Source organism: Gossypium hirsutum, chromosome D06 (genome assembly GCF_007990345.1).
Source record: "Gossypium hirsutum isolate 1008001.06 chromosome D06, Gossypium_hirsutum_v2.1, whole genome shotgun sequence".
NCBI lineage: Eukaryota > Viridiplantae > Streptophyta > Magnoliopsida > Malvales > Malvaceae > Gossypium > Gossypium hirsutum.
The window spans coordinates 11,277,539-11,291,719 of record NC_053442.1 but is presented as its reverse complement, the minus strand read 5'-3'; the positions used below and the strand labels follow the sequence as shown (position 1 = coordinate 11,291,719).

At 34.8% G+C, this 14,181-nt stretch overlaps 1 protein-coding gene and 1 long non-coding RNA gene across 2 annotated transcripts; both read left to right on the top strand.

The window, feature by feature from the left end:
- Nucleotides 1–1,440: 1,440 nt before the first annotated feature.
- LOC107901253 (uncharacterized) lies at nucleotides 1,441–4,123 on the top strand. The gene is made up of 2 exons (XR_001685186.2): nucleotides 1,441–1,635; nucleotides 1,734–4,123. It is a non-coding gene; the product is annotated as an uncharacterized lncRNA (long non-coding RNA).
- Nucleotides 4,124–11,341: 7,218 nt separating this feature from the next.
- On the top strand, nucleotides 11,342–13,795 carry LOC121218472 (rac-like GTP-binding protein ARAC7). The gene is made up of 8 exons (XM_041095663.1): nucleotides 11,342–11,767; nucleotides 11,874–11,961; nucleotides 12,084–12,193; nucleotides 12,386–12,449; nucleotides 12,558–12,622; nucleotides 12,752–12,817; nucleotides 12,898–13,004; nucleotides 13,490–13,795. Exons 1-8 carry the CDS (start codon nucleotides 11,669–11,671, stop codon nucleotides 13,518–13,520), a joined length of 630 nt encoding a protein of 209 aa, XP_040951597.1. The 5' UTR covers nucleotides 11,342–11,668; the 3' UTR covers nucleotides 13,521–13,795.
- Nucleotides 13,796–14,181: the final 386 nt, after the last annotated feature.

Below are 14,181 nucleotides of genomic sequence, written 5' to 3'. Positions count from 1 at the left end.
ATACCCTCGTAACTTCTGGGCTTTATTTTGGGTGTAACACACCAACTTAATTAGGAAATTACGAAAATATTCTTCTATAATTAAAAAACTTATACTATTTGAGGGTATTTTAGTCTTTTCATTTTAAGAAAAACCAATTAAAATATGTATATAGTGAAATTTAAACCCACAACAATTGTATTAGTAAAACTTTAAATTTACCACTCAAGCAAAGCTTTATTTTGATGTAATTTGTACAACTTCATTTTAATATGATTAAGTTATTATCTCCATTATTTGCATATCTATACTATCTATTAAGTGTTTTACTGAGTTGGTGTTACCCTTAACCGAGTCACCAACTTGGTTAGGAAATTATAGGAATGTCCTTTTGTAATTAAAATAAGTTATACAATTTAAGGGTACGTACCCTAGTTTTTTTTTATTTTAACAAAAACCAATTAAAATATACATATGGTAAGATTTGAACCCACACCAATTGAATTAGTAAAACCTTAAATTTACCACTAAACTAAAATTTCATTTTAATACATTTTTATTTTAATATGCACATGTTATTATTTCTATTAGTTGTATAGTTATACTATTAAGCATTTTACTGAGTTGGTGCCACCTTCAATCGGGTCATCAACTCTGTTAGAAAATTACAAAAATGTCCTTTCATAATTAAAATAAGTTAAACTATTTGAGGGTATTTTAGTCTTTTTATTTTTACAAAAATCAATTAAAATATGCATATGGTAGGATTTCAACCTACTCCAATTGGATTAATAAAACCTTAAATTTACCACTCAGTCAAAACTTCATTTTGATATATTTTTGTTTTAATATGCACAAGTTATTATCTCTATTAATTGTATATATTAATAATGTTGTTAATTGAGTCGGTGTCATAAATCAACTCGATACTAACTCACAATCGTAGACAAATATTGGTAAATAATTGTAATACATTTTACATTGTTTATCTTATGTACTTATGTGTGTAAATTTCGTTGTACTCACAATTTAATCTATTTTTTATTTTAATAATGCACACATTTCATATGTTATTATAATTAATTAGTTTCAAACCATACACTTAATTATTTATTATATGTTATTTTTAAATTCGTGGTTTTCACATGCATAAGTGTGTGATAGGATTTCTAATGTTAATAATATTGTTAATTGAGATAGTGTCATAGATTAACTTGACACTAACTCAAAATTAATGATAACATAATAATAAATAATTTAATTTAATTTTTTAATTTTAATATTGTAAATATTTTGTATATTATTAAGATTAATTATTTTTAAACTATACAAGTTTTATTGTTTATTATATATTATTTTAAGCATACATCCATATTCTAAACGTGTAGTTGCATGTGATTCGATTTGTAGTAATAATAATAATCCACCGCAGCAATAAAGCCCACAAACAAAAGTGGCCGTCCCGCTTTTGAAATACGGAATCAAAATCCCATTTCCACCGATTCCTTCATCCAAAACCACGCTCAAAGACAAAAGGGAAAAAAGAGTAAGAAAAGGTTGGAGAAAATGAATCCCATGGCTTCTGGAGTGGACAAAATAAAAGGGTTCGTTCACGACTTAGTTAAAGGCCGTGATTACTCATCTCGCCGCAATCCGGTATTTATAATAGTTTTTATTATTATTTTTTTGTATATTTCTTTCTTCCTCCCTATTTTTCTTGCATTGGTTCTAATATATATATCTATATTCTTAAGATTGAAATCTTGAAGCGGTTGCAGCGAGAATCATTTTCAGACCTTGGATTCCTTAGCGACAAACATGTTGTTCATTTGATCAGCCATTTTAGATATCTTGAAGCCCTTGCCGAGGGCCTAAATTGGCTAGTCGTAATTTCCACCTTGGAGCCCTTGCGCTTCCGGTTGGATTGTCTAGATATCTTGAAGATGTTGATACAGTAAATGAGGAAGCTTTTATGCCTTCAGACACAAACGCCCCAGAATCTGGATCTGTTGCCCTAATGCTGGAGTCTGAACTTGATGAATACCAAAGACTTGGAGGTTGGATTGAGATGAAACAAACAAATCCGAAAATTTTACAATGGGCTGTTAATTTGACTGATACTTCTGAAGATGTATTTGGTTGGGGTGTGAGTGTTGGGGGGGGTTGTTGAAGGTCCTAGAAATTGGGACCACTTTCAGGTTGAATCCTACGTGAAACTTAACCTGGGTAAGAGATGTAGCTTGAAGCCCGGTATTGCTTATGTAGTAGATGGAAATTCCAGAACCCTGGCCCTTGCACTTCGATCTAACTGTTCCTTATGATTACCACTTTCTCTGAAAGGTAGGAGTTTCTGAATTTTATAGGAAGTCTTCTTTTGGGGAAGTTCAATTTTGATTCAGGTGTATAGTTTGCAGTATCTATTTTAACCATTTTTTATTCTTTGATTAAGTTCTTCATAAGTTTAATGTTGCAATTTTGTTGGAGCCATTGCCTTTTCTAGTCTTAGAGAAGAACATTCTTTTCTTGATATACTCCATATTAATTTCAGGATGTCTATTTAATCTCACTTGCAAAAGGATAATCCCATGACCTTTTCAAGTTTATGTATTACGATTATGAGACATCTAAGAAAATGGCCAGAGAAGAAGAATGAGACAATTGAGAAAGTTGCTATTGTGACCATTCAGGCATTTATGATCTTGCACCTGATTTATATCAATATGTTGAATTCCTTAGCGACAAACATGTTGTTCATTTGATCAGCCATTTTCATTTCTTACCTGTTCATTGGCCCTTTCCATGTTCCTTCATACTTGGATCAGGTTTATCTAATTTCACTAGGTTCAATCAGTTATTTTTTCCGGAAGTTAATTTGCTAATTTGCCTCACTTGTTACTATTTGATGGAAGAAGATACACAGGTTTATGTTTAGAATTTTACCTTTATTGACAATACTCTGAAGGAATCAATCCGCCTCAAAAGTCTTAATAATGTGCTTAGGAGCTACTTTAAGGTAATGCAGCTTTCTCTAGCATTAATTTGTTGGAGATAATTATTACATGCGATCTGACATACATTATCGGGAAAGCGAAAAGCCCTGGTTGAAAATTACCAACTATAATTATGGAGCTATATTTCCAGACTAAGTTTTCACTTTACCATGTTACTTCAGATATCAGTAACAGTATTGGTCCCACTTTAATTACTTGATTTCCATTTTCTGTATTAGCTTTAATACCTTGATAATGATTTGATTACCTTGCTTGTGTTTATTAACTGATAATTCTTCCAAGCACTGTCATGCTCTTAATCATCTATGTTATACATGTTGCAACGTGTTTTTGACATTTTGTACCTTTTTAGGGTCTATTTTAACAGCTGATGCTTAACACCTAACAAAATATAAAAAAGTTGCATGTCTTCAGAACCAAACTAGCTGGGCCTGTTATAGTTATTTATTCTGTAGAAGAGCTGCTGGCACTGAGCCTTGTTGATTGACTGTGCCCCAATTATATTCCCAATCTTAACGACCCGTAAGCTAAGGGGTTCTGCTGGAACTGCTTCGACTGGTATTATCCTTTGGTTGGAACAGCTTCTATGGTTATATTACATTGTAGTTTTATCTTCAAGACTAGGCCTGATGAAACATGGTCCTCAGATTGCCAGCAGGATTTATGATTTTTCATAATTTAATGTTCTCAGTGCTGATTTTCCAGCTTTCCCCAAGTCACAGTGGCGCCATAGAAAATCAATCGCCTAACCTTGTTGCCATATAGGATTCTGATGGGTCAGACTGCCCTAAAGGTTAAAAGATCAATGCAGCAATGGAGAAACCAAGGTATAAATATACTCTTGATTGATGAACTTGTAATAATAATAATAATAATATGTCATTTGTGATACTTGTACAATTGTTCAGTATAGGCTTCGAAAAAGGTTTTTTAGTTCTCCTGTATATGTTTTTGTGCCTTTTTTGTCCTTTAGTTTTAGCTTAGATTTCATTGTTGTGCATTTATATAAAGTAACCAACCTTTATATGGTTTCAGACAGATCTGAACTTTTATGCCTTTACTGATTCAATTTGTTAGTATGATACCACATACACCGTACCACTATAATATCATATTCACTGTTTATACCTTGATTTGAACCTTTTGAGTCCAATCACAACATCTAAATGTTTTCGTGACAAAATATGGCACAATTAAGTCAGTTTCTATCATTGTGTGGCATGATGAGAATGGATGGTATGTGATCCTATGATTGACATGGTGAGAGGAAATGATGATGCAAAAACTATGATCAATTTGGCAGCTGTCGTATATGATTCAAACTGTTTGATGGTTCTCCTGGATGGGAAGTAGTGTAAAGAGTAGGAGCAAGTTGGACCAATGTGTAAAAAGGAGGTGCTATTGTCACAGGGCTAGACCTTTCGTCTCGCAATTCGTACGGCCTTAGGCGACCCGTTCGTCCCAAACTCGCCTAAGTCAGCCTTTACGCCCAAAAGTGAGGATTCTTTTAAGAATTCCTCCAATGTATCAATTTGTATAACGGAAGCGGTTGTGCCAAAAGAAGCTACAAGTGAACAACAGAAAGCCAAAGAAAGAATGCACACAAAGTGTTAGAGTAAATGCTTAAAGAATTCTATTACTCTTAAGAATTCAGCTTACAATGGATGAGTACAAATGAGGGGGAGGCTTTCTATTTATAGTTGAGCTCCCCCAAAACCGATGGTTAAGATACATTTACATCGACGGACGAGATTCACCATACCCCTTGATTTTAGGGATTTACGAGATTTGCCATATCAAACCTAATCTAATCTTTACAAGATATGATTCTCTATATCTTCTAAGATTAGTTACTAAAATTGGCCTAAGTTGCCATGTCTTCATCATCGGGCCAACCAGGCTTCTTCAATAGTTCTCTGAATCAGGCCAGTTCTCGTGGGCTAAATGTTCCCCATCTAATCGATAGACCTTTATGGGGCGCTTCTTGTGCCATGGTCACGAGCTTTGCACTTTGGCCCGTGACATTCTCCCCCACCCATTCTCGTAACGCCCTCGTTGCGACTTCTGGATGACACTGACTTGATTCACCTTGAAACTTTCTCGTTGCCTCGGCTTCTTCCCGACTTTTCTTGCAATTGGGTTGTCCTTTCCTTCGGAACTTATGCCTCGGCTTCCGTCGCCTCTTATCTTGAACCGTTGCACTCGTTGGTACATTCTGTTGGCAAGAATTTATGTCACTCTTTTGTCCATATTCTAACTTTACTCGAACAGAATCCTCGTGGTTCACCTCACTTGGCTTCGCTTTGCCCACAGTCTTTCGGCCTCTTTGCTCAAGAACTTCGAAAAGGCCCTTACGTTCTTGTCAAGTCAACAAGTTAGAATGCAAAACACTATCACAGTGTTCGAAATGTACCTTTGCATTTATTCTGGTCAACTGTCCCTCATGCATCACTTTTTTTCCCTTGAAGTCCGATGCACCACCCACCTCTCCTATAGGTGGAAGCCTTGTCGATGACTCGGCCAACTCTGACGCTTCACTCAATTCGAGCCTCATTGGTCCCAGCTTCACTGTTTTCATTGTAACTTTTTCCTCTAAGTTCGATGACAAACTCACATCTTCCTTGGGTGGAAGCCCCTCCGATGACTCACCAAGCTCAGACATTGCCTTTCCTTTGACTCTGGCTTGCTTTGAACAGTTCTGCAACTCATGTGGATCACGGCACAAGAAGCACTTTACTCGTTTCTTTTTGCTCCTCTTTGTCCTCTTGGCTTCGGCTTTTTCCTTGCTCGAACCAAGCTTCTTGGGCTCCTTGTCTGTTTCATCGTTCCCTTTGATGACAGACTTACTCATACACTTCCGCAACCTATGCGGACCATGACACAAGAAGCACTCCACTGGCTTCTTCTTGTTTCCGGCCTCCTTGGCTTCGACACCCTTTGTGCTCGAATCAAGTACCAAGGCCTTATCCACCGGCTTCTCCTTAAGCGCGGATTTCCTTGGACATTTCTTCAACATGTGTGGACCATCGCAGAGAAAGCATTTCAGCTTGTCCCTTTTCCTCTTGGGTTTCTTCTTCCCAACTCGTGATTTCCCATTACCACCATTGTTGCTGTTGCCATTGCCATTAACAATATCTTCCTTGTGATCCATTTCACATACGTCCCTTTCCTCGGACTTGGAAGACCCAAGCTTGTCTTTCTCTAGACCAAGCTTGACCATGGACTCAACTACCGTCATGGCTTCCGACAGCTTTTCGATACCTCTTTGTTCCACCTCATGTCTGACCCACGGCTTCAATCCATTCTGAAAAGCAAGCAATGCCTCTCTTTCGGTCACCTCTGAAACTTGGAGCATGAGTTCCTTGAACTCTCGAACATACTCCCCCATTGTGTCTCGTTGCGTTATCCCTTGTAACTTTGCCCGAGCTTCTTCCTCGGTAAATTCTGGGTAAAACTATCCCTTCAATTCGCATTGGAACTCTTGTCACGTCTCAATCTCACCTTGCCTTCTATCTGTGGTCCTGCCTCACCACCATAAAAGCGCAATGTCAGTAAGAAACATTGAAGCAGTGTTTACCTTAATCGCATCGTCCACGATGCCTTTGGCACGGAAGTAGTTTTCCATCCTCCACAAGAAATTGTCCACATCGCATGCTGACCTTGTTTCCACAAACTCTTTCAGCTTTGAGACATCCTCGTTATTGAGTGCTGCATTTGCCACTCCTTTCCCCACGGCTGCACGACACAAGGCCAGCTCTCTCACGAGCTCGTCTATTCTTGTGCTCAAAGCCCTCGTCGTGGTCATTATTTCCTCCTTCAAAGCCATCATCATGGCCTCGAGAGCATCGTTCCTCTCCGTCGGTTTCTTCTTTTGGGAATCTAGCAACTCTTGCACGCTATCCCTTTGGGAAATGAGACACATGGTCACAAAGTCCCTAGACTGCTCCCTCAAGTCATCAATGCTTTCCTCAAACGTATTCTCTGACTCTTTTGCGTCCTCCATGGACTCCTCAAGTTTACCCACGCGTTCCTCAACAGCCGACATCTCCCTCAAAGACTTCTTCGCCCACCTTTGTTCGAACTCTTCTCTCGACATCCCAACGGTGCCTTTGAACCAACAACTCAGATATTACTTAGTTCAAACATTGCTCGGATACCATTTGTCACGGGGCTAGACATTTCGTCTCGCAATCCGTGTGGCCTTAGGCGATTCGTTCGTCCTAAACTCGCCTAAGTCAGCCTTTACGCCCAAAAGTGAGAATTCTTTTAAGAACTCCTCCAATGCACCAATTTGTATAACGGAAGCGGTTGTGCCAAAAGAAGCTACAAGTGAACAACAGAAAGCCAAAGAAAGAATGCACACAAAGTGTTAGAGTAAATGCTCAAAGAATTCTATTACTCTTAAGAATTCAGCTTACAATGGATGAGTACAAATGAGGGGGGCTCTCTATTTATAGTTGAGCTCCCCCAAAACCGACGGTGAAGATACATTTACATCGACGGACGAGATTCACCATATCCCTTGATTTTAGGGATTTACAAGATTCGTCATATCAAATCTAATCTAATCTTTACAAGATATGATTCTCTATATCTTCTAAGATTAGTTACTAAAATTAGCCTAAGTTGCCATGTCTTCATCATCGAGCCAACCAGGCTTCAATCTGACAAGCTTTTTCAATAGTTCTCTGAATCGGGCCAGTTCACGTGGGCTAAATGTTTCTCATCTAATCGATAGACCTTCATGGGGTGCTTCTTGTGCCATGGTCACGGGCTTTGCACTTTGGCCCGTGACACTATGTCGAGGAGTGACCATTTACTTGATACGGTAGTATTATTCTTATCCAAAAACTGTTCACCTGAAACGTGAAAATGCAACTAGCCTGATGACAGATTGAACTTGCCATAATTTGTTGGCTGTTGGGTTCCATCCCATTTCAAGGTTTAATTTACTATATCATTGTCGTTTAAAACATGATCAGAAACAAAAAAAAAAAGAGTGATCAAGAACTTCTACGCTAATTGAGTTTTAACTATCAATCTTATTGTAATAATTAATATGTGAGTTTGAGCTTGTATGTTTCTTCTTCTTTTTTTCCAAGGGATTATTGGTATAAGAATAAAAATACGAAGGTATTAATACTTATTAAAAAGGTACCGATTTTCGTTTAAATATCGATACAGTTTTCGGCATTTAAGCACATCGACCTCAAATAGAAGCTCAATTACACGTTTAGATAGAAAATTAAAATTAATTCATCAGTTATAGATTTAATCCGATAATTTAATTTTGGGGCATAACAATTTTAAATTAAAAATAAATATTAATTATTATAAAAATTAGCAATAATGCTTGAGAAAACATTCTCTAAACAAGTAACAAAATTTAAAATCAAATAATTATATATAGCATGTTAGTCTAAGGAAGTATTCTACAATATTACTATTAATAGAATTATCAAGAAAAATAAACATTTCATGTAATTTTATCTAAATTACTCTAACATTTTATATATATTGGGTTATTCTCTGTCTAACATAAATATATATTTCTTTTCATCATCGATTGGTCATTGATCATGTATAAATAATTAATAATATATATTGCAATTTAGTTAAAATTAGTATAAATAATTTATAACAAATACTATGCAATTTAGTTATTATTTAGTAAGTTAAAACGTATAGAAAATTATTTTTCATCAATAAAATAACTTTTTAAACTTAAATCATGTATTTGTATGTTTGAAAAGTTATAAAATAATTGAATTGATTATAATTATTTTTTAAATATCTACCTAATTACTTTGTTTCTTACTTTCCATTGGAGTGTGTAATTTAAATGCTCCATTACACTCAATTTAGCGTACCTACTAATTACAGTAGGTCACTAAACATATTATAATTCAAATTTATTATTGAATCATATGAATAGGTTTTACTCCATTTCAATTATTTGTATGAAGTTTGTCATTTTTAAATTTTTAGTAATTGATTGAGTCTTAGCTTGATTGGTATAGTCATTATTATCAGTATAGGAGGGTGTGGGTTCGAGTGTGTTGAAACACATTAGCCTCTTATTTAAGGGTTGGAGAGTGGCTATGGATAGTTTTAGGCATTGTATAAAAAAGAGCAAATATGATAAAAATCTATAGTGAGATTCATGTGTCAATGCTTGTGGAATAAAAAATACATTACCAATGTTCTAAATACTAACCCTAAAGCAAATATATAATATTCTAAAATAAAGTATGAAAAATTATTTTGTACACTACCAACAAAGTTTTTAGATTCCATAACCAAAATCAAAGAATTAACAAATTTCTTATAAAAATATAAAAAATATACATATTAAAATTTTAAATCTATTGTAAAATAAAAAGAATACACTATTAATATACCAATTACCAAATACTCACCCATAAAACATTACTTATTAAAGATAATGTAAAGAAGGTGAAAAAATCAGCAATCCGAGGCAATCCATGACAAATCTAATCCTCTTGAATATTGAGCTCTATAAGTCCAACTTAGGTTAATATGTATATGCTTTGAGATTGGATTTGGATCTATAAATTTAATACGCAAAATGATAATGAATACATGAATGTCGCATAGAATTTATACCATATAAATTATTTTATATTAAAATTATTTAAAATATTAATAAATATAATTATCATTAGATATATTATACGAATATCATACAAATATATAGTTGATAACTTGATCTTAGGATTCTTATAGATTTACTTATAGAATCTATTTGGATTTCAATTTTTAATTAACAAGTGATAAATTTTCGATGCGTGCAGGTGTGATATATGCTGTTTCTACTATATGCATGAGTACTAACCCTTTTAAGAAACCGGGTTGGATAAATCTAAATCCAACTCTGCAGTAGAATTTGGAGAATGAACATAGAAACAGAAAATGAAGCAGTGAATTTGCAAACTTTGTCGAGTAACCCCAAATCAAGGGAAAGTTTTTTTACAGGTAAAACTTGGGAAGGAACTATTTTTAATGATGATCAAACATTAAGTTTGGTTTGAGACAGCTCCAAATTGGCCCCAACACACCAAATTTCCCTCTCTTAGAAAACCCAAAAAGGCATTTTCTCTTCTGAAAGAAAAAATCAACCAAAAGATTGGAATGAGACTTTCACTTCTTTTTCTAATAATCGAACATTTATAATTTAGAAAAAGATAGCTAGAAATGAGCTTCAATTGCATCTGCAGCAATAACAGAGCATAAAATCCAGAGTTTCCAAATACATATAACAAAAGTGGACTGTCACAAAGGACACAAAGTTTGATCCATCACATTATTCTGTACTCAAGTTTGATTTCTTTCTTTGTCATAAAACCCATCTTTTTTCTTCAGGTTCACATCTTGTTTCATTAATCCATCATAATTCATTTTTAGCTTCAATTATACATACAATTTGTGACCATAATTCTAAATTAGGTGAAGAAGCTGAAAAACTCTTCAAAGCAGAGGAGAGCAAACGACCAAATCAGTTTCCTAAGCAATTAATGGCGCCCAACTAAACTCTCCCTTCCAACATAAATGCATGAACAAATTCACAGCCCCAAAAAAGTGGTCCATTTTTTTTTTCAAGAAAAGTTGAAAAGAAAACATTATTTGACACCCACGTTTATTTATTACAGGGTCGAGTAAAAGTCACCTGAAAAAAGAAAATAGAGATTTGGGCCAAGCAGAGAAAGAAGCATGGTGGGGATGAACGGGGGGATTGCCCCCCCAAAAAAAAATTGGCTATGGTTATATGTTGTCCTTTACAATAGGATAAAAGACAAGAGGACATAGCATAGGTTGGTGTAAGAAAATTGAATGAATCCAACGGTCGCATTCATTTCAAAAAACTGTTTAAAATCCGGATGTATTAAAGAAACCATTTCCCTTAAATGTTCTTCTGTCTTTTTATTTGAAGCACTGATGCTGTTACCTAAAAGACAGAATCCAATATCCATATTATAATTGTCAAAGATTGAATAAAAAAAGTTACCAGTTTACTTGAATTAGTAGATTAGATCAATGGATAATGAATTTGGAAAAAGTTTATAATAAATATATTCATTAAAATTTTATATAAACATTAATTTATACTTTAATTATAATTATAATTATAATATTATCCAATATTATTGTATTCAAATTTAACAGTTAATAAGCAGTTGAAACATGTTGGGAAAAGTTTGTCTTTTTACGTGCAATTTATAGGAGGGTTTATTCCTTTGGTAGTAATAAATAATGTGAAAGAACATAAGCTGGAAAGCAACAATGAGAAAGAGGTGCCCGTTTGAGAGAGAAAGGTAAGGTGGGGTGGGGGGACCCATTTCTGCATTTCAAAAAAAAATTTCTGTTGGATTCATTTTTGAAATATATTGGGAGGGATGATGGATAAATAAATAAAGTGCAATGCAACACATCCCCCTTTCGACTACAGTATCAGAGACGATTACTTCTCTCATAAGCCTTTGCCATTTTTAATATATATATTTCTCTTTGGGAAACTACAACTACAGCTATTTCATCTTCTAAAGCACACTTTCCTTTCTCTGTTTCAACATTTCCTACTCTATTAATCTTACCCACCTTGCTTACACACACACATATATTGTTGCTTAGGTGAAGGAAGTAGTTGGAAGTTTAAGAAGATGAGTGCTTCAAAGTTCATTAAATGTGTTACAGTTGGAGATGGAGCTGTTGGAAAAACATGTATGCTCATTTGTTACACCAGCAACAAGTTCCCCACTGTAAGTGTCACCACCTCTAAACACTTTCTTTACTCTTTTTTTTACTTGTTTTCATTGCATTGATAGACTTTTAACTTATTTCATTATTTTGGGTTTTTTGTGTTAGGATTATATACCAACAGTGTTTGACAATTTCAGTGCCAATGTGGCTGTAGATGGGAGCATTGTTAATTTGGGTTTATGGGACACTGCAGGTATTTTAAGGGTTTTTTTTTTTTGCTGCTTGCTATGATTGGTCGAAAGTTTTTTTTTCTGGGTTTTTCTTGGTGTTTTATTTCTGATTTTGACTTATCCATTTTTTTATCTAATCTTAAAGGTCAAGAGGATTATAGCAGATTAAGGCCATTGAGTTACCGAGGTGCAGACATATTTGTCTTAGCTTTCTCATTAATTAGCAGAGCAAGCTATGAAAATGTTCTCAAGAAGGTACCTTTTTTTTTTTTCTCATTTTCTACTTTTTAACTTTAAAAAGATTTTTTTTAATGGTCTTTTACATCATGTTTGAAAAAAGGTGGAATTTTTATAAATTTCAATTAAAATCAAAAGGGTTGTTGGCCTTGCTTTCTTCCTTGGAACAAAACATTCCTAATCCAATATCCCAAAATTCTCTGTTCACAGTGGATGCCAGAACTACGTCGTTTTGCACCAAATGTTCCCGTTGTCCTGGTTGGAACAAAGCTAGGTTGGAAACTATTTCATTTAATGTTTCACTCAACTATTGCTTGAATGGAATAATTCCATTAACAACATTGAATTATGTTCTTTCTGTGTGTATGTGTATATATATCAGATCTCCGGGAAGATAGAGCTTATCTTGCTGATCAATTGGGGTCTAATATTATAACATCTGCTCAGGTATGCTCCTCTTCACTTCAACTTTATAGTCAGCAATGTTTCGGTAGCTAATTTCTGGTTTCGGTTACGATCCATAACTGCAATTCGATCGCAATTCAAGTAGATGATTCGGATATAATGCTTACACAGGGAGAGGAACTGAGGAAACAAATTGGTGCAGCAGCTTATATCGAATGCAGCTCCAAGACTCAGCAGGTGAATTTGATGTCATTTATGGATATTGTGGCTTATAATGTGCTTCCTTCATGTTTTTGACGGATACAATATTGGATTAGAATGTCAAAGCCGTTTTCGATACTGCCATCAAGGTTGTTCTTCAGCCCCCAAGGAGGAAGGATGTGACGAGGAAGAAACGGCGCCGGAGATCTGGCTGCTCCATCGCGTAAGTTGTAGTTCATTTCTTTCTTCTCTTTTGGTACTTTTGGTTGCTTATGACATATTCATGTCATTTGGAAACATTAGTTTGTTAGTGTTACTGTTATAGTGCACATTATTGAGTTGTTTTGTACCATTGCAACAAATAATACAGTTACCTGCTATGTTATTACTAGGATTTGAGGGTTCGTATCTAATACGTGTATACATAAATTTTGGGATTATATCTTCGTCTTCATTTCTAAATATGTGTCGGGTATGGTATGTGTTCGAGAAGAGAATGTCCGGATATATGTCAGACATGAACTTCAAACAATATGAGAGGAGAAATGCAACTGAAACTATAGGAGCACCTTATAATCTCCTCTTTCTATAGGAACAAATCGAGGAAAAGATTCCTATGGTCATTCACCTTAACTGATGAAATCTAACACCAACTAGCAACATGTTTTCACTACCTTGTCTTAACAAACAAATGTTATCTGTTTTCAGGAGCATAATCTGTGGAGGATTTGATGCTTAAATTTGGCAACTGATGAAAGATGGATTTCGTTGTTGAATAGTATTGCTTCCCGACAGCAAATTTCAGAACTGGTTTTAATGTTTTCTGTTTTGGTTGACTCAATGACATGTTGATGGAGAGACAAACTGAACTGACTGGAAGAATGATAGAGGGAATTGTTCATTCTCTCATGTATTTATTGCTTTCTTGAACTCTGGTCTTTGTGTGTGTTGTGGTGGAATATTAACTTTGTGCGATTTAGGGAATCCATCAGCTTAGGATCTCATTTGCCCTTACTCTCATGCTGAAAATTATTTACTTGACCTACGTTGCTGTTTTTTGTACTCCAGAAAAAATGCAATGGTGCAACCAATATAGTATCACTTGACACTTTGAAACATTAGTTTATATAGTGAGTTTGAAGAGACTACGTTGAATAAAATTGAATCTCAAAATTTAAAAAAATTATGGAGAAAACAACTCATTCTGTATTTTATTTTATTATAATACTTTTGTCACCAAAAGATGGTTGGCTACACTCATTCTTTATTTCTTAAATCTGACTCTTAGTTTGTGAAAAAAAATGTCCAAGGCTGGCAATTTTTCTTTTCCTTTTGTTAGGGGTACTAGAAGAGTAAATTTTGGCTACTTTGGGGACAGTTTAAATATGAGTTACTAGAGT

Bases quoted from the DNA above. Each gene is read 5' to 3' on its own strand.
- LOC121218472 (XM_041095663.1), top strand. From the start codon at position 11,669: ATGAGTGCTTCAAAGTTCATTAAATGTGTTACAGTTGGAGATGGAGCT. The intron at 12,450-12,557 runs GTTGGAAACTAT...TATATATATCAG, and splicing joins CCTGGTTGGAACAAAGCTAG to ATCTCCGGGAAGATAGAGCT. The intron at 12,623-12,751 runs GTATGCTCCTCT...ATGCTTACACAG, and splicing joins ATATTATAACATCTGCTCAG to GGAGAGGAACTGAGGAAACA.